Below are 23,047 nucleotides of genomic sequence, written 5' to 3'. Positions count from 1 at the left end.
TCCCAATTGGTTAAAAATATTTGAGCAAACAATTCCCAGTAACGGGTCGCAGCAGAAGTCCAAATGAAAGAACATTTCCCTCTCTTGTACCTGCGTCATCTGTCTCTTCCCTCTCCCTCTCAGTGTACCGGGTGATGACCTGCGAGATGAGCTGTCGGGCTGTAGAGTGAATGTTGGCCAGCAGGGAGCGATAATTGGCCCCACTGGAGAGGGCATCCCCGTAGATCTTGACCAGGCCCGGGGCAGAGGAAGAGGCAGGGGGCAAGTAGTGATGGGAGGAAGGGGTAGCCGAATGAGCCCAAACCTCTCTCTCCCTCTCCCCCACCGCCCGGTCCCGATCGCTGTTAGATCGCCCTCTCAGGAAGAGATGGGAAAGGCGCTTTGTGCGGGACTGGGTCCCAGCAGGCCGTGGCCTGAGGAAGGCCGGGGAAGGGGATGGGGATGGGGTAGGGGAAGCCAGCGAGGGGGTGGAGTTAGAAAGGGAAGAGGAAGGAGCAGAGGGGGCCTCGTGGAGGGAAGCCGCGTCAGAGCTGGTGGTCGACCTGAGAACAACAGAGGAGGGGAAGACAGATGGAGGAGAGAGGAAGGAGAAAGGAAGGGACCAGTCAGCTGTGAATTATGACTGACAAAACACAGACAAACAACAAGGACTAAAATAAAAATGGGAAGGGTAACAGGGTTGAAAGGGTACTAATGAGAGTGGAAGTAAGATAAGATGGCATCAACACATAAATACATGTAAACAACCAGACACTGATTTCTAACTAAATAATCACTGGCATGAAAGTCGCATAACGTGAGAGCAAATAAGTGTGACATAGAGGCAAAACAGGAGATTAAAAAGTGAGTTTAAGAGAATTTAAGACTGACTTGACAGAGATCGCGCTGGGCCAGCGACCCCCTAGCTTGGCAAAGTGTTTCCTGGGCGAGTTGATCCACAGACCAACTGGGAAGTGGAGCTTTCTGAAGCGAGGACTGCCAGACCCCTCCATCTGACAGAGGGAGAGACAAATACATGCAGATACATACGTTTCCCCTAATCTGCTCAATCTACCTCCACACTGTAGTGAGGAATGTGTCAGCAATGCCAGGATTGAAACAATGTAACAATGACATGATGTCACCATCAAAAATATCAACAGGATACCTACAGCAGGTTGTCAACATGGTACAAAAAAAGTAGGAAGAAATTAACCCAAAAACACCCCCTGAAAAAACCCTAGCGTGAATTTCCCCATTCTCAAACAGGAAGCATCTTTTGTAGGACTCAGGTCCAGCTGTTGCACTGACAGGGAAATACCCACTCCAAAGGTCACTGCCTGCCTTTTTCTCAGTGTTACTTCTATGTAAATCAGTCAAATTTAAGGATCACACTTGCTTTTTTTCCAGCCCTTACAGGTTGAATTTCGAGGACTGAACAAAATCCTTGTATTCCTTCGGAAAACGACCGCTTTCTGAGGTGTGATTTCTGTCAAGACAACTTCTCATGTCCACACCTAAAATCTGCTGTTGTCTAGACCGAAAATATGCCAATTTTTAATCCTGTCCGAGATGTTGTGGTGGAATATTTTCAAAACCTTGAAATCAGAACAGTACAAGAAAGAAATCCCAAAGCTTTCGGTTGATAGATTTTGAAAACACTTACCCACAGTTACTTCTGATCCTTCTATAGTGTGTTTTGATGATTTTTTCGCCACCGAAATGCAAATACGTAGCTCAGAGTAATCGAATAACCTTGTATGTTTCCTTTCCCCCACGACGAAATTCCATTTTTTAAAAGGCCTAAACCTGCCACAGATCTATAAACACATCTCTAGTTCACACTAAAACACTTAATATCCATTCGATTAGTCCTCTTTTGAACAATATACCTTTTATTTTTGTTTTTTCTTCCTAACTGGACAAGATTTGCTCCCTCTCTCCCTCTGGCTCTCAGCCTCTCTGGGTCTATAGATAGAGAAACAGGCCCATTGTTCTACGTGACAGAATTTCCTTCCTTTGCAGTGAACAACACCTATATCCTGACTGAGAGAGAGAGAGAGAGAGAGGGGTGAAGTTACACACACATATGAGCTTTTGAGACCTTGTTGGGAATATTATATACTGTTTTATACACCACAAAGCAATCTAGATATCTATCTTTGGGTTTGTCTGGATTACTGTTAGTGTTACTGTTTCATCCTCATAAAGTTTAATGACATGACATTAAACAGGGCCTTAAGCAGTATTCTCAAAAAGATGGCCATTTAAATGTATTTTTATTATTATAACAGATATCAAAAAGCATCACAAAACACATAGAGGGCCCAGTTTTAATTTTTGCTGGAAAGCGGACGGAGGAAACACACACAACGAGACAGGAAGCTAGAGGGAGCGACAGAGACACCTGTGATCTTTGACCTTTTCTTCGACAGGAAGATGCTGGTGGAAAGAGAAGGGAGACTGTCACTGTGTCCCGGTTCAGGGGAAAGATCCTCCGAAGTCTGCATATGTAGACCGAAGAAGTCGTCAATACTGGTCAGCAATCCTCGTCCAATTTCAAAGTGTCACTGAGGAAGAAGAGGGCAGATTACGTCAAGTTAAATGTGGACTACACGTACAGTAACATAACAGTCACGTCGGTAATAGGCCTCCTGGCCACACAGACTATTAATCTGTCTACTGAGTGATGTTGTCAAATGTTAAAAAGAAATATTTGATCAAAGTAATTTAAAATTAATACTAGAAACACTAGGGTTCAACTTTAAATCATAAACGTGCTTTCTTGTGGCCTGGGGAGACTCCTGGCAATTAGGCCTACTTTGATTAAAGAAGTTAATTAGTTTAGACGCTACTTAAGAAGAAAAAAGAGACCCTTGACACTTCACTTCACACTTCAACAGTAATGTGTAACTTCTCTAGGACTGTGTGTATTTTGACTTGAAATAACCAAGCCAAGCCCAAAGATTAAAATCTATGTTGTTATTTTGTATACTGCTTAAAAATTAAGTTTTGATGGCGAACAGAAGAAGTGCATTCGCCCTATATTTAGCAAAAATATGGAACACATTGAATCTGTATTTAATCAGGTAAGACTTCTGATTTACAAGGGGGACCCGGCCAAAGCATACAGAAGGTTACAGACAACAACAATAACAACAGAAAACACATCAACTTACTTAAAATATTAAAATACCCATGCACAGTGACATACCAACCGATTCATTCAGAAACGTTTCTATGCATATTTTGATACTTTTTCGCACTTTAAAAACTTGTGATTTATCGTAAGCAACACACATTCAAGCTGACCAGAGTCCTCATCTCAAATGTGGTATTGATTTTGTTAGTTTAAAGCCTACAAGCCTAATTCATACCAAAAAGATAAAGTATTGGTGTATTGATGTAAAATGAAAAACTGAAATCAATGACGCAGGATCATCTTTGCATTCAAAAGATGAGGTTACTTATGTTATGTTTCAAAAAAATAAAATTATGTTTGTAACAAAGATAATTTCCCCCTAGGATTATTAAAGTATTTCTGATTCTGATTCAAAAGATGAGGCAACTTTTAACAATGACTAAAATAAGTTATGTGGAGCCCTCCAACCGCTGAGGTGAGAAATATCAAGAGGCAACATAATATATTCCACTTTAATTGGTCTATTTTGTTTGTTGCATTAGATGTGTGAACAGAACTAATATCTCTATTATGAGGCAGGCCAGTCATTATTATTATGGTAGTTTAAGCTCCAGAAAGTCAGTAGAAAATTATTTAAGTGACAGGTCAAGTTTTTTTAGTTTTACTATTTTAATTGAAAAGATTCAATATAAACATTACTTTTCTTTCATGTTCCAGAGTTATATACAATACCAACAATGTATTTCTGAATGTAGAAATAATAATAGTTATGTTATTATAGTAAGAATAATAACATAACTCAAAATGTAGAAAGACAGAAAAACACAGAAAGGAATGAAGAATAACAAAAACAAAAACAGTATGGGCTCTGCTGCTAAACTAATTTGAAATGCCTAAATAATCTAAAAGTGGTCAAATATGTTTTAAATTCTGAATCTTTAGAAAAATAAAAAGTAGTAGTTTGTTAAGCCATTTCACTTTTTGGATATGGTATTTTGTTATGATGAAGATCAAAGTAATTATGTAAGTTCCAGGGTTCATCCAAGCACTTTTCAAGCACTTTCGTGGTCAATTTTTAAGGTTTTCCAGCACCTGACAGCTGTGGTAAATTACATCTTTTTACAAATACAAACATATTGAAAATGATCATTTCGCTTTTTTTTAAAATCATGTTAAAAGAGACAGTATTATGCTCTAAACAACTAAAATTGTATCTAATAACACCAGAAGGATAAGAAATTTAATTAAACTATTCTATAGCTATCTGTTGTGAAAGAAATGCAGATAGAATTTCAAGCACTTTCAAGCACTTTATCCAAAATTCAAGCACTTTTCAAACCTTGAAAACAACATTTCCAAGCATTTCAAACACCTGTGCGAAAGCTTCATCTGCTGAATATTTGGGATTGTTAAGATTTAGAAATACATATTGTACATCTTTGTTACTATTACATTTTTAAAGAACATTTTAAAAAAAGGTACTTCTGTAAATCTATCCAAAAAGAAGTAACATGAAAAACAATCTACAAAAACCTCACAAACACAAAAGTAAATCTGTTATTTACAGTTGGAAATAACTTTGGTGAAGTTGTGACGTGATATCCCAGGATCCTTTGCGCGGTGACGAGGCAGGACATGTTTCCGGGGCTCACGGAGAGAGGACGCAACGACCCAAGGTTAGTTAGCTGTCGGAAACTTTAAAACTATGTGTTCTTGTAAACAAACTTTATATTCCTCAGGTTTAATGTTGGTTTGACCGATCGAAACTCTTTAGAGAACCGGGCGTTCACAAATTGCGTTAGTTAACCAGATCCAGATATATTAACATGTTAGCAACGAGCTAACAGCTAACGTTAGCACTGGCTAACTGACACTTTGTCGAGCTATGCAAACTATGATGACTTGTATTTAAAACTATGTGGACAATATTTGTTTGTGTCAAGCTGATAAGAACTAGATATTCACCCTTTCGTTTGATGAACATGTTGAGTAACTAGCGACAACAGCGTAAACAGAGCTAACCTTAATTCACCTTTGACACAACGCTATATTTAGCTTATTTTAGCTAGCTAACATTGAGTATTGAGGTTAAAGATAAGATAGAGCTTTATTAATCAAATTCTTGTTTCAGATATCTCCAAAATTGCATTAACAATTATAAAATAAATAACAATATAACATAACAATAATAGAATAAGATAAAAAAAAGCAAAAATAGGTGAAATATTTAAATAAAGTGGGCTAAGGAGTGAAAATGACAACATGATGTAATACAGATATATTGCACATGAAAATTAACATAATATAGTCCATGTTATTGATGTTACACTGATAGCTGTTTTAGTTTAAAGTGTTTTTATAAACATGTAGCAGCTGTGACTTAATACACCGTGTGCCTTGTTTCAGTTTCACCAAAAAGTTGGTTTGAATCTCCTAAAGATGGCTGAGACTGTTGAGAAGATCAAGAACTACAGGACGGCTCCCTTTGACGCCCGATTCCCCAACACCAACCAGACCCGCAACTGTTTCCAGAACTACCTGGGTGAGGACATGGGTCGATCTGTCATTACGTTCATTAGTAATCTAAAAGGGTTTAGACGCACTATTCAAGGGCAGGACACTGAGAAATACCTAGACCCGTCATATTGTGAATAGCTATATACTTCTGCAACCTCTATCTTTGTCTGTCAGAGCACTTACTTACAGTATTTAATAATAGGAGCACCAATTAAATGGCTGTGTATCAGTAAGTGTATGGTTGTTTAGTTCGAATCTTTGTGTCCTAGTATTCAGAAGACTGTGTATAGCTACAACCATCAAATAAACACGGTGCATCATAATAGTTGTCAGTTAATGAAAGCTCACAATGATTAACTGTTAACCAACAATAAGAATTTTGATCAGTTAAACAGACAACACAACAAACTACATAATTATTATATTATTGGAGAGCTTTAACACTAGCAAATAGCGCTTTAGCTGCGTCTGTTTGTGTCTGCCTTGCTCCTTTGTTCTCTGCTGTGAGCGCCATCCAGCAGTCTGTCCTACACAGAGTATTCCAGGCAGACACACAACTGACAACCTCGCAGGTCAATGCAGTGGACACAAGCTCGGGCATACGCTCTGCAGTCTGTTCACATATAAACACACTGCCCACATTGCCGTGACATAGACCTGGATTAAAATGCATATCCCTTCAAGAATATTTTCATGTAAACACAAACTATGACCTCCACATGACATTGGTAGTTGGGGTTTAGCAGTATGCAGAAGTCAGGGTTTGGTTCCTAGCCCAGTTTAGGACTCGCAATTCAATGGCAATCGGGCACAGCTCCCGATCAAATCAGTTTCTTTGAACGTCTTATTAATAAAAAGCAAACAAACAACATGAGCTCTGGTTGTACACTCGTTCTATCCAGACTGGACAATTTCATGCGGGTACTGATTGTCCTTTGATCTCTGAGGCTTTGTGTTTTTAGTATGAACATTGTGTCATATTCGATGTTTTGCTCCAGACTTCCACAGGTGCAATAAGGCCCTGTCAGCCAGAGACCAGGATGTGGCTCCCTGTGATTGGTACCAGAGGGTTTACAAGAGCCTCTGTCCTATGAGCTGGGTAAGTTTTCAGTTCAGGTGTCTTAGTGGGGAATGCACTGCTACATTTCTTTATGATAGTTTCTTTGGACGCACACGCTGAATGTTGTTAGTGCTGGATAGACAGCCATGGTATTGTTTTCCTGCTTCTTGATATTGTGTTGTGTGCTTGGTTTTGCTTCTCTGTGACTTGTTTCTTTGATTTGTTTTTGTTTTTCTGTGAGTTAAAGTTGATCCATTATCTCTAGATAGTCTTGTGATAAAGGACTATTTTCCATCATAACATTTTGCCAAACTAGTCTCAAAGCTGTTTCATTGAAAGCAAGTAACACAACTTTTTATTTTTTCAGTTTTAGAGGCAATTTGCATGACATCAGATGCAACAGCTGTGAGACTATTTTGACACAAACTGTCCCAGAGGTCAAGAAATCTCAAAACTGTCGGCGCAATTGTCTAGAGATCGAAATCAAACGACCGTGGATGTGACTTCTGGTGCATAAACATTAGTTTGTCAGATGGGTCTAATATTTCCTCTAATATCTCCCACAGGTCGGCAAATGGGACGACCAGATAGCGGAGGGAAGTTTCCCTGGGAAGATCTGAAATTGGCAGCCGTTATTCACCAGGACAGTCCACTGCAGGACATTCTCAACTTGCACCTTTAACTCTGTAGTGTGCCTAATGACATCTTCAGACAGCCATCATCATCAGTGATCTTGCTGTCATTACTTTATATAAAAACACGCACAACTTTTTACCCTGCATGTTAGGTCTGAAGTTTTCTCCTCTTCTGTTGTAAAGTACCTTTCGGCGTTGTTTAATCAATAAATACAGTGCGGATTTAATTAAGAGGATGTTGTTCTTTTTACTGATTCAGCACTTGGTCATATCGGATTTACTTAAAGGGCATTTCTGTGTGCCAGATAGGGTGGACCTTTTATTAAATGGGTTTCTTAATTTCACAAAGCAAGCCTGGTTATGAACTATACCTGTTCATTTAAGATTTTCAGTTTAACTTGCAGAGACCTGTTGGTAGCCTTCAGCTACATTAATTTTCCAGACTGTATTTACACCAGAGATGAAGTGTTTATTAAATTGTCTCTGAAACACCCCTTAGGTCTGTCTACTGTGAAAACTCAACTATGACAGTTTTTCCAGAGGGTGGCAGTGTTTTTTTGGTGTAATGATCTATTTCCACCACACTGGGGCACACTAAACCAAACAGCTTACAGGTGCATTATAAAGTATGGATGTGGGGTCTGGAACCAATATCTGATATATTTGGAATGAAAGGAAGCAGGTCAATGTGTTTGATCGGTTGGAGAAAATGCTGCAAACAGCATTGGTGCATTTCATTTAAAGCAGATGTGTGCACATAGTTTACCTAAACGTCACTGCAACAGGGTTGATGCGAATGTACAAAGATGTACTACATGAACAGGTTTCACAGATGCATATAAGAGACAAAGACGACTATAAAACATGTTTTAAAAAATCAAGCATCTACTGTATAATGCATCTAAAAGAGGCAGGGTAGCAATGACAATAATGACATTGAGTCAAACACTGCTGTCTGTTACAGTTCCTCTCTAATCGTTCTAATTATTATCATTATATCTGTCAGAGGATTAAATGTTAACCTGTGCCTTTAATCTTTACCAGGATTTCACTGTTTACGTTATCATTGTAGAAAGTTCAACCTTCAGGGTTTTCAGTAACACGCAGAGTCTTGTTTTAATGAACGGCATTTTGTTACACATTTGTTTTCAATATTGACGCTTCTGTCCTCTGAAGATCTGCAATCTTCCTGTGATTATCATCAGCTCAGCACATCCTCCACTGGCAACTGTTCACCTCGGCTGTGCTATAATACGTCCGGACACGCCATGAGGGTGTGTTCCCTTCTCTGTTGATTTGTTGCTGATAGACTGTAGTAGTTGTGGTGGTAAAATAAACTTACAACATCAAGTTCATGATAAGTAAAGCGACGTTATGTCAGGCAGACTTGTGAACGTCTTTGGGGGAGTTCATCAGGGTCAACGTGATGGCAGCTCTGAAACACAAGGTGGCACTGCTGCACCAAATTTAAACCCTTAACACCTCAAGGGAACTGGCATCACAACACTCCTTAGCCACCACATTATTATAAATACATGTTTATAATGATTGATCACATACCTAATATGCCTAAAACTAAAGGGGCCTAAGTTTAGGGAAGCATTTAGAATATGTCTATTTGATGCAGCTATTTTAAACATTAACTTTGCTGTGTTTGAATATTTTGTTTAATGTGATACGCCTGAGGCCTAATAGGAATAGGTTCAATGAAGTGCTGAAATATTATGAATAGTTCTAGTGATGTGTGGCTTTCATTAACTCTGAAGCTACAAAAGGAAATTGTGGGTTTGAGAGGTTCACTACTGTGAATGTGAGCACATTTTATTGTTCCCTAGTTAAACAAAAGGTTCTAATTTCTCTTTAAGTAAAAGCATAAAAGACTGGTACTATGATCATGATCCTGTGAATGTTCTCATTCGTAAACATTGCTTTGAGGATATGATCATGATAAGCAAACAAAGGAAGGGACAGGCTTCACTTGTATTGTTGACTTTATATCAAGTCTCTTGAAGGAATACTTCCCCCTCATAATAATCATTCTTGTATCATTTACTCACCCCGTGTTACCTTGAATCATTTTCTCTGTTTTTGGATCATTTGGTCACTGTGGAGACATTTGAGAAAAACATTTGTTCAAGAACTTAAGGTAGCACCAGGGTGAGTAGCTGATAATTTTGAGGGCGTAGTATTTCTTTAAAATCCTACAGGATGCGGTCGGACAGGAGCAAACTGAATTTACAAATAGGGTGAAATTTTTACTATTGCACGATTGACGGCAAGCGCTCATGATACACAGGCCCTTTGAGCCCAGGCTACAGGATGTGGTTTGTAACGTCCTGTGAGTGTGTGTGTGTGTGTGTGTGAGAGAGAGAGAGAGAAAGAAATGGTGCATATAATGCCCCCCAACACCCCACACCCATTTTCTGTGTTTATTCTTTGCAGATGTCTTATAATTTGATTTGCTCACTCAGGACAGGTCACCGGAGGAGATGCTGCAGGATCAGTTTCCTTGGCAACGGCTCATGGGATCCAGATGGGATGCTGGGACAGATAGGTGAACTTTCTGAGGAATGAATAAGTATTGTTTCAAACACTTCGGGCACTGAACCGCAGCTTTTGTGTGTATCTCTCCTCTTTTAGTTATTTCAAAACTGAATTAAATAATTCAAAATACACAGAAGACTATTACACACACAGGAAAGGAAGAAAATGCTACTATTTAACCGAACCGGACATTTTGATGCAAAGTCACCGTTACAACATATTTTTCCAGGTCTTCGTCTGCATCGACTCACTGATGAATCAAACTCATTAGTAATGCCTCAGTAAATGTGTTGTTTGATCTTAGTTTATAAATAAAATATTATCAGTATTGTTCCATGAGTGGACATGTCCATAAGTAGGCGTGGCGATTTCGAGGTTTCAAAAACTTACTGAAATCACTTTATTACATCAATTATACACTTTTTCACTAGGTGCACAGACAATCAATCAGGAATAAACGTGTATTTGTGTCCAACATTTCTCTATAGGCTACAGTTTATATGATCATATGAATGATGAAATGTGTGTTGGCCTCCATCATCAGCTGTGAGAGAGTGCGCTGGAAGCTGAGGCCAAGTTGAGACTACCCCATCATTTGTTCCTGCATATTTGAGAGGGTTTATATAATACAGAACTGAGGACACGGGTCATGTCCTCAACCTGGAAGATAATTCCAGTTTTTGGACTCAACTCAACTTCAACTTGGCTATTTTACAAAAAAAAATAAAAAAAATCATGTTGGAAAAATACAATTCACAGACAATTGAACATGTACCTGAGTGTATTTATTTAGTGTTATTTGAATCTTTTATTTTTTATGACACCAAACTTTTCTGGGGGAGATATTTATACATGATACTGACATGTTCCCACATCCTTAAGTTGTTTTCTCTTGGAGATATATGAGGTCAGAGGGTACATTTTCATAAAAAATGTAAAACAATATGCCCATATATAACATTAAATACTAAATTGACACCCAAATCCGGGATCAAACTCAAGTCCTGGTGAGCCTCTAATTAAAACTGTCCGTCAGAGAAATGTAAAACTATAACAAAACAGGAACCCAACCTGCTCACCAGCGGATTTAAAAATGGCCCTGCTCCCTCACATGTTTTTTTCCTGGAGAATTTGTCAAATTCCAGACTGGGATTTAGGTGGGCTGTGAAGATTAGACATAGCTGAGGAAGAATTAGGAGGGCTCCCCGTTTGTTCGCCACCCACTGAGCCGGTCTCATGATTTCTGCATGACCAGGCTTTGTATCTGAACTCCGTGCACATTGCCTTTTGTTCTCGCGCCCCCGGTGGGCAGCCAACGGGCCAGCAGCGGCACCAGCACAGAGACTCCTTTCACCGGCACCGTTTCTTCTTCATTTCTGCTCCGTAGCCTACTGTACGCTCGCCCGAGCACGTCCGCCCCCCCCCCCTTCTTCAGCGGAGCGGAAATGCATCTGCGCTGCTGCCACCGACATTACGACACGATGAGTGGCCCCGAAGTGACAGGGCTGGGTGGGAAAATGTGCCTGCGCCTTTTACGCACAGCGGAGCTTCCCCGCGCGTAAAGAGTAAATGACGTGCTGGTGAACATGTATCACTTTTTATAAAAAACACAGACAGTAGGGAGGGCTGAACATTTGTCTGAGAAAACACATCTGGACAGGATTGATTTACCGGATTCACAAAGGTCGGCACAAACCCCACATAACGGTAAACAAATATTTATTTTTAACCATGACGGTTAATTACTGCGGTTTATGTGTCACTGTCAGCATGTTTATTCCATGTCTGTATTGTTATTACCTATAGCCTTCTGGACTTAATACAAGTTTTTTTTTCTTTTTGTTTTTTATTTGATCAGTACATCATCTACACGTGGGTTCCCAAAGTCTTTACAGCCCATTGAAAACGTGTTTTATACTTTATTGAAAGTGACAGTAATTTAATTGAAGAGAATGAGTTACGTCACTTTATTTCCTCATTTGACTGAATGATTAGAGAGCAGAAGAGGAGGGTAGACAGGAGGCAGAGGGAGGGGTTTGCTGTCATTTTGGGCAATGACTCCTGTTGAATTCAGTAAAGTGCTCTACTCTGTCCATCACATGTGTGGTTTATGGTCCTTACTGGTATGAGCTATAGAAAAGTTCTCTCTAAAGTTATTCTTTCATATGTATTTTTATTTTATTCTTCTGATGAATGTCACACATTGTTCTGGTGTTTGTTTATTCTCAGGTTTCTCTGCCGGCTGTTTGCACAGAGGTGTGTGTGCATAAGAAATAAGCGGCAGCTCCGTCTAAGAAGCTTCAGTCTCTGTAGTTTTCTTCTGAATATCTTCTATCAATCAGCACAAAGATGGAGCGGATGGAGGATGATAAGGTACATGTAACTTCCTTGTATATATTGGGTTGCTGGTTGGTTATTTTCTTCAATTTCCACTTTTAAAACCTGCATGTACGTATGATACTGCTGTAAAGTTTCTGCACATTACAGTAAACATCTTAGATAAAACTTTTATTAAAAGCAGTCTGTCTAAATTCCCAGAGGTCTCTGAGGAAGAGTGCCAGCCATTTTGCCATTGTTTGTTTTATTCTGAGCCTGTGTGCCGACACGTCCAAATGAATAAGAATGTGGTATTTACAAGTCAACAAGTCACGGGATAGCAATTCTGTATTTTTCCTTTCTGGCAAGAGCAGGAGATGGGGTGAGAGATGTGTACTTCAGGAGATGACTAAGAAAAAAAAGAGTAGGAGATAGGATTGGTGGGTGGCAAGTTTGAACATGTGTGTGTTTTGCTGTAATTCCTTGCTGTTGCTTTCCTGTGCTTTAGAAAACTGGGATAAGGGAATAGTAATATGATGAGGATGGATCTGGAAAAGGGGAAGCAAGGATTGACAACTTGCAAAAGCATAAATATAGGACAGAAAATAGATGTGCTTCTAGTGATAACATACTACACATGAGATTTAGTGTTATTAAAATGGTGGACTTGAATTTCAATATATTATAGTATTATTAAGAACAAGAACAATTGACTAAAATCAGTTTGTTAGCATGTGTCTTCGCAAACACATGTGGTTTGTCTTTTGAAACATGCAGTTACTTCATTTACATGGAAGTTACTTAAGATGTACAGATCAAGGTTTCAAGCCACAGTGATGCAAGACGAGGTGAATGTGGAAGTTGAGTGACGAAGACAAGATGCTGAAACACAGTAATTGCATGTGGTTTGGAGTAATTTGCAAATTTGGTAACACTTTCAAAGGTGGTCATGTCTATATACAGAATCATTTATTCATGACCAGGTCGGTGGAATTTGCTTTCAGTCCAGCATGATAATCGCTCAGCTTCAGTGTCAAATATAAGCACATTCATAGGACATTATAATGCATTCATAAGGCTTTGTGAAACTCTATAATAAAAGTTTTGAATCATGCATGACAACTTATAACATGGTTTACAAAGTATTACAAGTGGTGGATATAATGTATTATAAGTTAAGAATTCAGAGTCCTGGGTTACACAGAGCATTATAACTACCATAGCTGATAAAGGCACATGGAGAACTGGACTAACGTATCAATTATCCAATATTAAAGGGAAAATTAACCAAACATAAATACAGGAAATTGCCACATTCTTGACTTTCTGGAGCTTTCATTCGTATCACATGCTCTTAATGAGCAGACTGTCAACTGTTACTGAATTGTGCATGTTCAAACGTCCATATTGTCTGAGCACTTTAAGCTTGTCTTAGTTCATTTGAGTTGTCAAATGTTACTTATAACATTATATGCTTGACTGTAGATTTGACGAGTGACCTGTAATAGACAAATACACTAAGGTGCAACCACAACATGCTGATTCATACACATATAATGTTCCTACTCAGTCGGCCACTCCTTCTCTTCTGTAGCAAGAGGCTTAATCGTGTAATGCTTTTGTTTAACTCTTACTCAACAGCAGCATGTCTCTGCAGATGCAATCGGCATGTCTATACTACAAGGACTCACATATGTACACACACATACGTACACATCCCCTGTGACGATGCAGTGCTACACCCCAGACAAACCTGGCATATTTTTAACCCTTCAGGATATCTGAGATCTTGTGCCAAAAGTTAAACATGGCAAGCAATTAATTTGTGGTAACACATTAATGTGATTATATTTTTAGATCATTTCTTTCTTCATTTTCATTTGTCCTCTCTTCATCTTTATCATGAATTTGTTTTATTACCAGAACTCCGCATTTCCCCTTCACTATCACTTTGTCTCATTTGCAAAACTTCCTGTGTGCCAAACTGTCAAGATAGTCTCTTTCTGTCACATGTACCGTACTTTACATGACTATAACACCAGCGTGCTCAGCTTGTTTCAGTCTTTATTATGAAGACAGGCCATGATGTCCCCAAAGAAACACACTGGGGTTTGATTACAAATGATTAGTACTATCTTACTGTGTTGACATACTTTCAAGTCATTCATCCTTCTCCTGAGTGTTGTTTCATTCTGGTCTGTGTTTTGGTTATATGATAATTGACCTGATAGGAGCAGCCACAGATATGATGTATTATGGATTGTAGTTTGTTGCTTTTGTTATCAATTAAGTAAACCTTAAGCTCTCTGTTGAATTTGAGTTAATCAGAAAAAGGAGACGGAAAATCAGATAACAGAACAGACAATTTGTTTCAGGGGAGGGAGACTCTGAACTGCCCTTTGATTTCAGTTCTTTTCCCTCAATGAACATTCAGTTTCATGACGTTTGAGGAATTTGTTATTCTGTCTGTGCTGATAGTGATATCATTTATGGTAAAACATTGCACCAAAGATCACTGTGCCTGTTACAAATTGTGATAAAAAACATACTAACTTGCATCATGAAAGTTTCCCTGATGTTGCACAGTCGAGTTAGTGTTGAAACAGGTGGATTTTGAAAAGACTGGATGATTTAAATGGATTTCCTTTGCTTTAATGAGCTTGTTTGGACTTTTAGACTTGGGATGCAAATAATAACCTTTCTCAGAAATAATGAGTTCTCAGAAAGTTGGTGTATTACAAAGATGCAGTTACTGGGTTGGTTGTTACATCAAAGTGAAACTTTGATTTGGGATTTACATTTTTTTTTTGCCATGGCGTCTCCACATAATAGACTAAGAACCACATTTTAATTTAAACCAATTACTCTGTTCTCTTGTGCTCTGTTGGATACTTTTACATATTGCAGATTTCACTCCCCTACATGCCCTGCCATGTTGGGGATTATTGTTAGGTGTTATTATGAGCTAAGTCCACTTTAATTCAAGCCAGCAGGGAAAAAACATTCACAATAGGATTCAGTCTTATTTTCTCAGGATGTCCTTAGCTACTTAGCTGAGAAATACCTCAGAGCTGGAAATCATGGAGTCTGTGCTGTGTTGTAACACCTTGCTTTTACAGCAGTGCTGCAAGTTGCTAATGCAGGAGGCTGAAAACACAGAGAGCAGATGTAGAAAGGCTCATTGTGTGTGTGTTGCCAGTGTCACGACAAACAACAAGATCTTTGTGGAGCCAGGGACAGGCCATGTCCACCACACAGACTGAGTGTGTGATTGTACATAAACTCCATCTACTCATTGTTTTAATCTTTCATGTCTGTTTCTGTCTCAACAGCCGAAGAAGAAGGTGACCTTCTACCTTCTCTACTGTGTTTCAACAGCAGTCATCGGCTCGCTACAGTTTGGCTACAACACCGGGGTCATCAATGCTCCTGAGCAGGTGTGTGTATGTGTGTGGTTCTGGAGGAATTCTTGTAATGGACTTTTGGTGTTTAATATATTATGACAGCGGGGACAACCATTAAAAAAGATGGATTAATAACAGATGAAATACCGTATCTTCTCTCATTTTCTCATACAAATATTGTAATGACTAAAATGACATGTTTGGATTGCCATTTTGGGAATTATTTACCTTTGGGTGGCCTAAATTATAGTGATGGTGCTATGTTTGGTCTTATTTGACATAAAATGTCTGGTCTCATTTGACGTCTTTTGTAAGGTGGCAATGCTTAAAGCTATGCTGCCCCCATGTGGATGTGTCAAAAACTCCCAATCAAGCACAAGCTCTATCACATCTCTTAGGCCTTAAATTAATTGTTTTGATTGTAAACCACATAAAACAAACACTTACTTAAAAGCAACCACTTCTAATCCCGCCACTCTCTTCTGTGGTTTGACAGAAATTGCGCAGGTTTTTCCAGAATGTGTCGATGCATCGGTACGGGGAGCCTTTAAGCCCAGGAGCCAACACCATGGTGTGGAGCTTTGCTGTGGCCATCTTCAGTGTGGGAGGCATGGTCGGGTCTTTCTCTGTTGGAGCCATGGTCAACAAATTTGGCAGGTAAGAACACTGTGGTGCAGGAAATTGTTTAATGTAAGAAGACAAAAAATATAATCAACCAATCATCAAGTCGTTTTCAGAATTATTAGTACACTTTTACTCAATATGACTAATCTAAGAAAAAGAGCAATAATAGCTAAAGTCAATTGACAGAATATTAGATGGCAACTTTGAAAATAGATTCATTATTTTAGTCTTTTTTGAAAGAAAAAGGCCAAACATTTGCTGGTGTCAGCCTTTCCACTAACAAGATCACACTATTGTACGATATTAAAGAAGTTTAATTTGGAATGACCAGGGGATGCGAGAAGGGGGGGGGGGTTTGGGGGGGACAAAGAGAGGGGTCGAGGAAATGATGAGGGAGGGGTCGATTGTCACAGGTGAAGAACAGAGTCGATTGTCGGGGGGGGGGGACGTGGGTTGATCGCAAGGGATGAAGAACGTGGATCGATCGTCGGGATGAATGGTGCGAAGTGGGTCGAGGTGTGTATGGATGCATGGGGGTGGGGGCTACGCCTTGATGATGTGCTGCCTCAGCAACCCACCGGGTTCGTGTCCAGAAGCCTATTATTGTACTGTGGACTGCTGAGCTGCCGTCCTATAAAAAGGGGAAGAGAGGAGAAGAACGGGGTTTCCAGGGAAGGGGGTTGGGAAAACTGAGACATACAAGAGAGAGTGGGTAAGACATTGTGTGTGTGTGTGTGTGTGTGTGTGTGTATATATATATATATATATATATATATATATATATATATATATATGGTTGCACAGGTGAGGGACAGGGTTGTTTAATTTGTGTGGCGTGGGTGGTAGAATTAGTGATGGGAGAGGGGTATGGTCTTGTTCCTGAAGCTCAGTTAGATTAACTACCTTTAAATTTGAGGATCTAGATCAATATTTTTGGTTGGCTGGACGAAGAAAAGACATGAAGACTACCCCTTGGAGTCTGGGGATGAATCCTGATCGACATTTTGTCATTATTTTTAACTGAAGATATAATCTGCAAAGTAATAACTAGTAATAAAAATGGTAATTTGTTGCAGCCCTCATTTCCTAATGCAACCTTATACGGTTGCCTATTTTTTAGTTTTTCACTTAACTCTCATTAACCATGTTCTTCTTTTTTCCTTCAACAGACGCAAGTCCATGCTGATAGCTAACATCCTGGCTATACTTGGTGGTGGTCTGATGGGACTGTCAACTTTGAGTCTATCTTTTGAGATGGTCATTATCGGCCGGTTGATCATCGGCGTGTTCTGCGGTCTGTGCACAGGATTGACTCCCATGTACGTTGGTGAGATCTCTCCCACGGCTGTCCGGGGAGCCTTCGGCACGCTGCACCAGCTGGGTGTAGTTATTGGCATCTTGGTTGCACAGGTATTGATGCTGTGATATGGTGATTATATTATTGATGCTTCTTGTATAAGTTTGTGCAAAAGCTGTGGATTTCTGCAGAATAGCATGGACCAAATATGTCAACTCCTTGAATAATTTCATGTCCATCAAAATCAACTCAACAAACACAATGCTTTATTCGCCTCACCTCATTAGAGTTTGAGGCTCTTTGTGACCTAGAGATCAGCATAAATACCAAGTATACAAAACATCATTTCTACTTTCTTTACAAATTACCATATTTACTCTCAGTGGATATAGAAATTTACAAGAAAAATATACCGGACCATTACTGGCATCTTTTTCAGAATTTTTATCAAAAAGAACATTTTAACCGCTCAAGTGGCAAAGCCTTAATACAAAACAACATATTTGTTGTTTCAACCTCATTTTTCAAAGCACAAATTACTCAAATCTCTTCCATCATTTAATATTTACATGATTGATCCATGGACTGTAGATAAGGAAACCAGATACCACCTCAAAAGGTAGTTTGATAAAGGCAAGAAAGACAAAAATGTTTGGTGAGATGAACGAAGCATGGTGTCCTGGAGAAGAGCTGTGTGACTTGTTTTAGTTTGATGAAATTGAAGCTCACCTCATGAGTCCATTGGAAGTACTTCATCCCCCGTTATCTGCATATTTTAGATCTTTGGTCTGGAGTTTCTGCTTGGCTCAGACACTCTGTGGCCTCTGCTGCTTGCTCTGACCGTCCTGCCCGCCGTACTGCAGAGCATCATGCTGCCCTTCTGCCCTGAAAGCCCCCGGTACCTGCTCATTAACCTCAACCAGGATGAGGAGGCAAGAAAAGGTCGGTTTTCAGACATCATGCCAACAAGTTGGCAACATCAGTTTTTAATGAGACTGAATTCAAAATTACTCTTGAATTTCTAATGATCTTTGGGCCTTGTGATTTATTCATTTTTTACTAAATGATGTTCTAAGTCCCTTTCAGGCTTTCTTTACATCATATTTGCACCATAATGTACTCACTTCCTCAGGATTCATCCATCCCTTTTTCTCTCTGTAGCACTGGTACGTCTGCGCGGCTGTGAGGACGTGAGTGATGATATGCAGGAGATGAGGGAAGAAGGGATGAAGATGGCCATGGAGAAGAAAGTGACCATCCTCGAACTCTTCCGCTCCCCAAACTACCGTCAACCGATCATCATCGCTATAGTTCTCCAGCTCTCTCAGCAGCTATCTGGCATCAACGCTGTGAGTCACGCTTTATCATATAATGAAGCATAGTGTTGGGATATGATTATCAAGTGTCAGTCATCTCGTACATAAATCATTAAAGGAGCATTCACTGAAATTATACAAATGTGTCTGACAAGCACATTAACAAGAGATGCTTCTTGGCTCCGGGCAATGTTAGATTGAGTGGAATAATTTGAGCCATCGAGCGGCAATTGCCGGGGACACACACAGTGGTATTTGATAGGTATTTTGTTTAATAAGGTCATTTCACCAGACTGACTAAATGTGTTAACGTTCCCTTGTCTGACCTGACAATCATAGTAAAGCTGCAGCAGCCTGCAGCTAAGGTCTGTAACAGTAGTCTTACAACCCAACTCTGTAGTTCTCTTCAGCTTTTAGGGTCTTTCAGCTCACTATTTTTGTTTTGTGGCCCTAAACGTATGAAAACTATGCTAGATCTTTTCCCAACAGCTTTTTAAAATAACTAAATAGCTCTAAAAAATACACTTTACACTACCTATCCAGCATTGGACAACAGAGTAGTATATAGTAGTGGAGTCTTTAGCCGCTAAAGAGTCAGATATTTCTGTCAGCAGTTGATGGAGACCAAAGCAGAGCTAAAAAGATAGAGACTATTGGATTTACCGGTACATTCGCAAAGGTGGATGTAGACGAACCTCCAACTAAATGTAAATGTTGCTCCATGTCTCTGTGTCGAATGTGTAAATGATCGACTGTTTGCTAACACGTTAGCTTTATCAACTTTAAAGGTCTCATATTGTAAAAAGTGAGATTTCTATGTATTTTGAAAAATTATAAATCAGATAGAGGTGCTGTATAAATACTTAGAAGGTATCAAAACACCCAATCCACAGAGAAATGCATATAGCCAGTATTTAGAAACAGGGCCTTTAAATGAGCCGTCAGGACTTCTGTACGTTTGTGATGTCACAACTATACTATATATATATATATATATATATATATATATATATATATATATAGGTAGAAAGTGCTGCTACAGTCATTCCCCTGTGTAGAGATGTCTTGTATGCAGATGTGAAATACACATAGTAAATAGTAGTTCATAATAGTAACTCTTCACTTTTCTCCCCTTTCAGGTCTTTTACTATTCCACAGGTATATTTGAAACAGCTGGTGTTGATCAACCAATCTTTGCCACCATAGGAGCTGGAGTTGTCAACACTGTGTTTACTGTTGTCTCCGTAAGTGTCCGACTACACCTTTAGTGTCTCAATAAAAAACATGTTTAAGATTTATTGCATTATTAATCAAATTTTTTCTATTTGACTCCAGCTCTTCCTGGTTGAACGGGCAGGGCGAAGGACGTTGCATCTGATTGGTCTGGGTGGAATGGCTATCTTTGCCCTCGTTATGACGATTTCACTTGCTTTGGTGGTGAGTGATGTTTGTACGATTCCTGTGCGCTTACAAAAAATTAATTATATTAATAATTAAAAAGTGTCCTATTGTTTCCTCATTACATGCTTATTATATTTGTTTCTCTTTCTGAGCAGGAGACCAACCCGTCTCTGAGCTACCTGGCCATTGTGGCTGTGTTCGGCTTTGTTGCCAGTTTTGAGATGGGTCCAGGTCCCATCCCCTGGTTCATCGTGGCTGAGCTTTTCTCCCAGGGGCCTCGACCTGCTGCCATGGCTGTCTCTGGTTTCTCCAACTGGACGGCCAACTTCCTGGTGGGATTGGGTTTCCCTAAACTGAGGGTATGGACAACATTTACTTCACTAACATCGTCCAATGTACGAGTGTGAGCTTTGTCATGTATTTATATTCATCTCTCTCTTCTTCTCTAAGGAACTTTGTGGCCCTTACGTCTTCATCATCTTCATGATTCTGCTCATCCTGTTCTTCATCTTTACCTTCCTGAGAGTGCCTGAGACCAGAGGGAGGACCTTTGATGACATTGCTCAGGGATTTGCTGCCAGTGCAGGCAAACCCTCCCCAGTGCCTGAGGCAATGGTTGCCGGCCTGACAGAGAGCAAAGAAGCTCCACCCACGTCCCCCACAGACAAGGTTCCCATGGTGGATCTTCCTTAGAGAGAGGAAGGAAGATTTAGGGTACAACAGGTTTCAAACACAGATACTGTAACTATAACACACAAATGGTTAAAGAGCTGTGGGGTGTGCTTAGGAAAGCCAACTAAATAAAGTTAGATTCTCCAGTCACGCATGCTAAAATAATTGACAGAATTCCTTGTAATCCTGCTTTAAACATGGGCCAAACTTAACTGAATTACCAGTACTTAATATTTGTTGACATTCCCACTGCCAGCTCCATGCATACTGCCATATAAGAGGATCAGCATATGCTCAGTGTTAAGTCTTCAGCTACCCCCAGTGTTAAAAAGGTTGTGGGATTTGGGGGGGTATGTATTGAGGTCAAGCTTGAAAAGCCGGTTTTGGTAGTTTGACCCAAAAAAGAAAAAAAAAGAATGACCTGATGTGCCTTGCTGCCTGGGGGGGAGGGAGCCATGTTTTCTTGTAGACATAAACATAGAGGTGCTACAGCTGTCCCTCTCCTCTTAAGGTGCACAAAAAACACTGACTATAGACTAAGAATAAATATATTTAAGCATGTAGAAGATTTTATCCTGCAGCACACACAGAGCTATGCCTTTTAAAAACACAACCTAACCTCTTATGTTCTTTGATTTCATTGCAGAGTAAAGCCCGTAGTGCAGTTGTTTACAGTTTGTATTACAGCAGTTGGATACAAAGTCTGAGGTGGCAATTTTTGTTGTTCTCAGCTTCTAACTGTGGCATAGAAAGTGCATTTATCACCACTGTACTTGAAACTCTTCTGAACATCAGTATGTAGCATCAACTACTGTATCATAGGTCATGAAATAAAATGTGTTACAATCCTAAATAGTCTCACATCAAACTGAAAGTCAGTGTTAAAGAGTCGTTCAAGTCTACTGATAATTAAATAACGCATATCTCACAGCAAAACAAGATATTAGCCACGTGGGATAGTTATGGTGAATAAAAACACTAAATTAATTGTATTTATTTCAGTGGTTAATGCACAAAAAGTGTTATAATATGTTTTGTTTCTTATTGTCTGAAAGCATGTGTATATATTGTAGAATCTCCAGTTACTGCATCACGATCAACTATTACAGCTCAGTTTATATGCTTATAAATGTGTGGATGTTTGTACAGATCATCTTCTTCTTGGATGTTCACACACTCATCGATGTTTGAGCTTAGCAGTGTTTTCTTTTGCACTTGGGCAGTCAGATTGCTTTCTAATGATTGCTTACAATTTGTGTTGCTCTCTGTAAATATACTGTACGCGTTAGGATGTGGACGGTTTTGGTTATTCGTTCCTCATTATCCTGTTTCATCCATGTTAGATCCACTGATTTTTCTTGCACTGTTACTATGGTGAATGTCACTATGTTGCCTAACAGTAAACCGAAGTGAGAATGTTGAGTGTGAGTGCAAGTCATATTTGAGATAACCTTTACTGTTTTTCTATCATAATGTATTCTGTTCTCCTGCTGTAATAACATGAGTTACACTTGCTTTGAGCATCTAAAAAGGAAATTAAGTTGTGCATCTATTAAGGGAATGTGCGACTTGAATTAAAGGCATAAACAGCCTGTTTTTTTAATGTCTGTAACGCTATAAGTCAAAGCAATACATCTTTAATGGAATTACAGTCACTGTGCTAAAGTGAAAATGTGAGAGGTTTGTCCAGTATTTTGTCTAGTACCCACTTCTGCACTGTGGCAATTACATTTCCTTTCTGCACCGCGGCAAAACCTCAGTTAGCGGCACAGTTATACACTGTAGAGCTAACCAGCCCTCTTGACATACTGAAATAAAGCCATGATCTGAAAACCAGAGTTCAGTTTCCCTCTGTGGCTGCTGCTGCTGAACAGTTCGGTTTAAAAAGATATATCCATGGTTGGGATGACATTTTTAGGAGTGGGTGTATGAGGAAAGATGAGCTCATATATCTTCTTGGGTCAACGCAGCTTCAAAAGCCAAACCAGAACACATGTAGAGATGTGAGAGAACATTTACCTCAAAGTGGAATTCCCCTGAAAATGTACTTCTAACATTTCTGCTCTAAAGAAAACATTCCTCTAAAATTACAGGTCTTTGCTGCTGTTTTATGAGTGTAGTTGTAAGTGAATAAATGTTG

The 23,047-nt window shown here is 39.4% G+C and overlaps 3 protein-coding genes across 3 annotated transcripts in view; 2 read left to right on the top strand and 1 right to left on the bottom strand.

Moving 5' to 3' along the window:
- Positions 1-1,328, bottom strand: part of rasip1 (Ras interacting protein 1) — an 8,133-nt gene extending 6,805 nt beyond the window's left edge. Inside the window, exons 1-2 of the mRNA XM_083917810.1 lie at positions 871-1,328; positions 74-542 (exon numbers count right to left, since the gene is read on the bottom strand). Of these exons, the coding sequence (XP_083773936.1) occupies positions 74-542; positions 871-1,127 (726 nt within the window). The 5' untranslated portion in view covers positions 1,128-1,328. The remainder of the gene's footprint in view (positions 1-73; positions 543-870) is intronic.
- Positions 1,329-4,745: 3,417 nt separating this feature from the next.
- Positions 4,746-7,564, top strand: cox6b2 (cytochrome c oxidase subunit 6B2). Its single transcript, XM_083918482.1, has 4 exons — positions 4,746-4,797; positions 5,528-5,663; positions 6,637-6,737; positions 7,265-7,564. The coding sequence occupies exons 2-4, from the start codon at positions 5,561-5,563 to the stop codon at positions 7,316-7,318; spliced, it is 258 nt and encodes an 85-aa protein (XP_083774608.1). The 5' UTR covers positions 4,746-4,797; positions 5,528-5,560; the 3' UTR covers positions 7,319-7,564.
- A 3,868-nt stretch (positions 7,565-11,432) lies between these two features.
- Positions 11,433-22,710, top strand: slc2a3b (solute carrier family 2 member 3b). Its single transcript, XM_083918485.1, has 11 exons — positions 11,433-11,584; positions 12,107-12,250; positions 15,526-15,630; positions 16,094-16,254; positions 17,391-17,631; positions 18,298-18,460; positions 18,680-18,867; positions 19,974-20,078; positions 20,170-20,271; positions 20,391-20,594; positions 20,686-22,710. The coding sequence occupies exons 2-11, from the start codon at positions 12,227-12,229 to the stop codon at positions 20,926-20,928; spliced, it is 1,536 nt and encodes a 511-aa protein (XP_083774611.1). The 5' UTR covers positions 11,433-11,584; positions 12,107-12,226; the 3' UTR covers positions 20,929-22,710.
- The last annotated feature ends 337 nt before the right edge of the window (positions 22,711-23,047 follow it).

Source organism: Echiichthys vipera, assembly GCF_963691815.1.
Source record: "Echiichthys vipera genome assembly, chromosome: 8".
Taxonomy (NCBI): domain Eukaryota; kingdom Metazoa; phylum Chordata; class Actinopteri; order Perciformes; family Trachinidae; genus Echiichthys; species Echiichthys vipera.
Note: the sequence above shows the minus strand (reverse complement) of the source record. Positions and strands in the feature narration are given on the sequence as shown.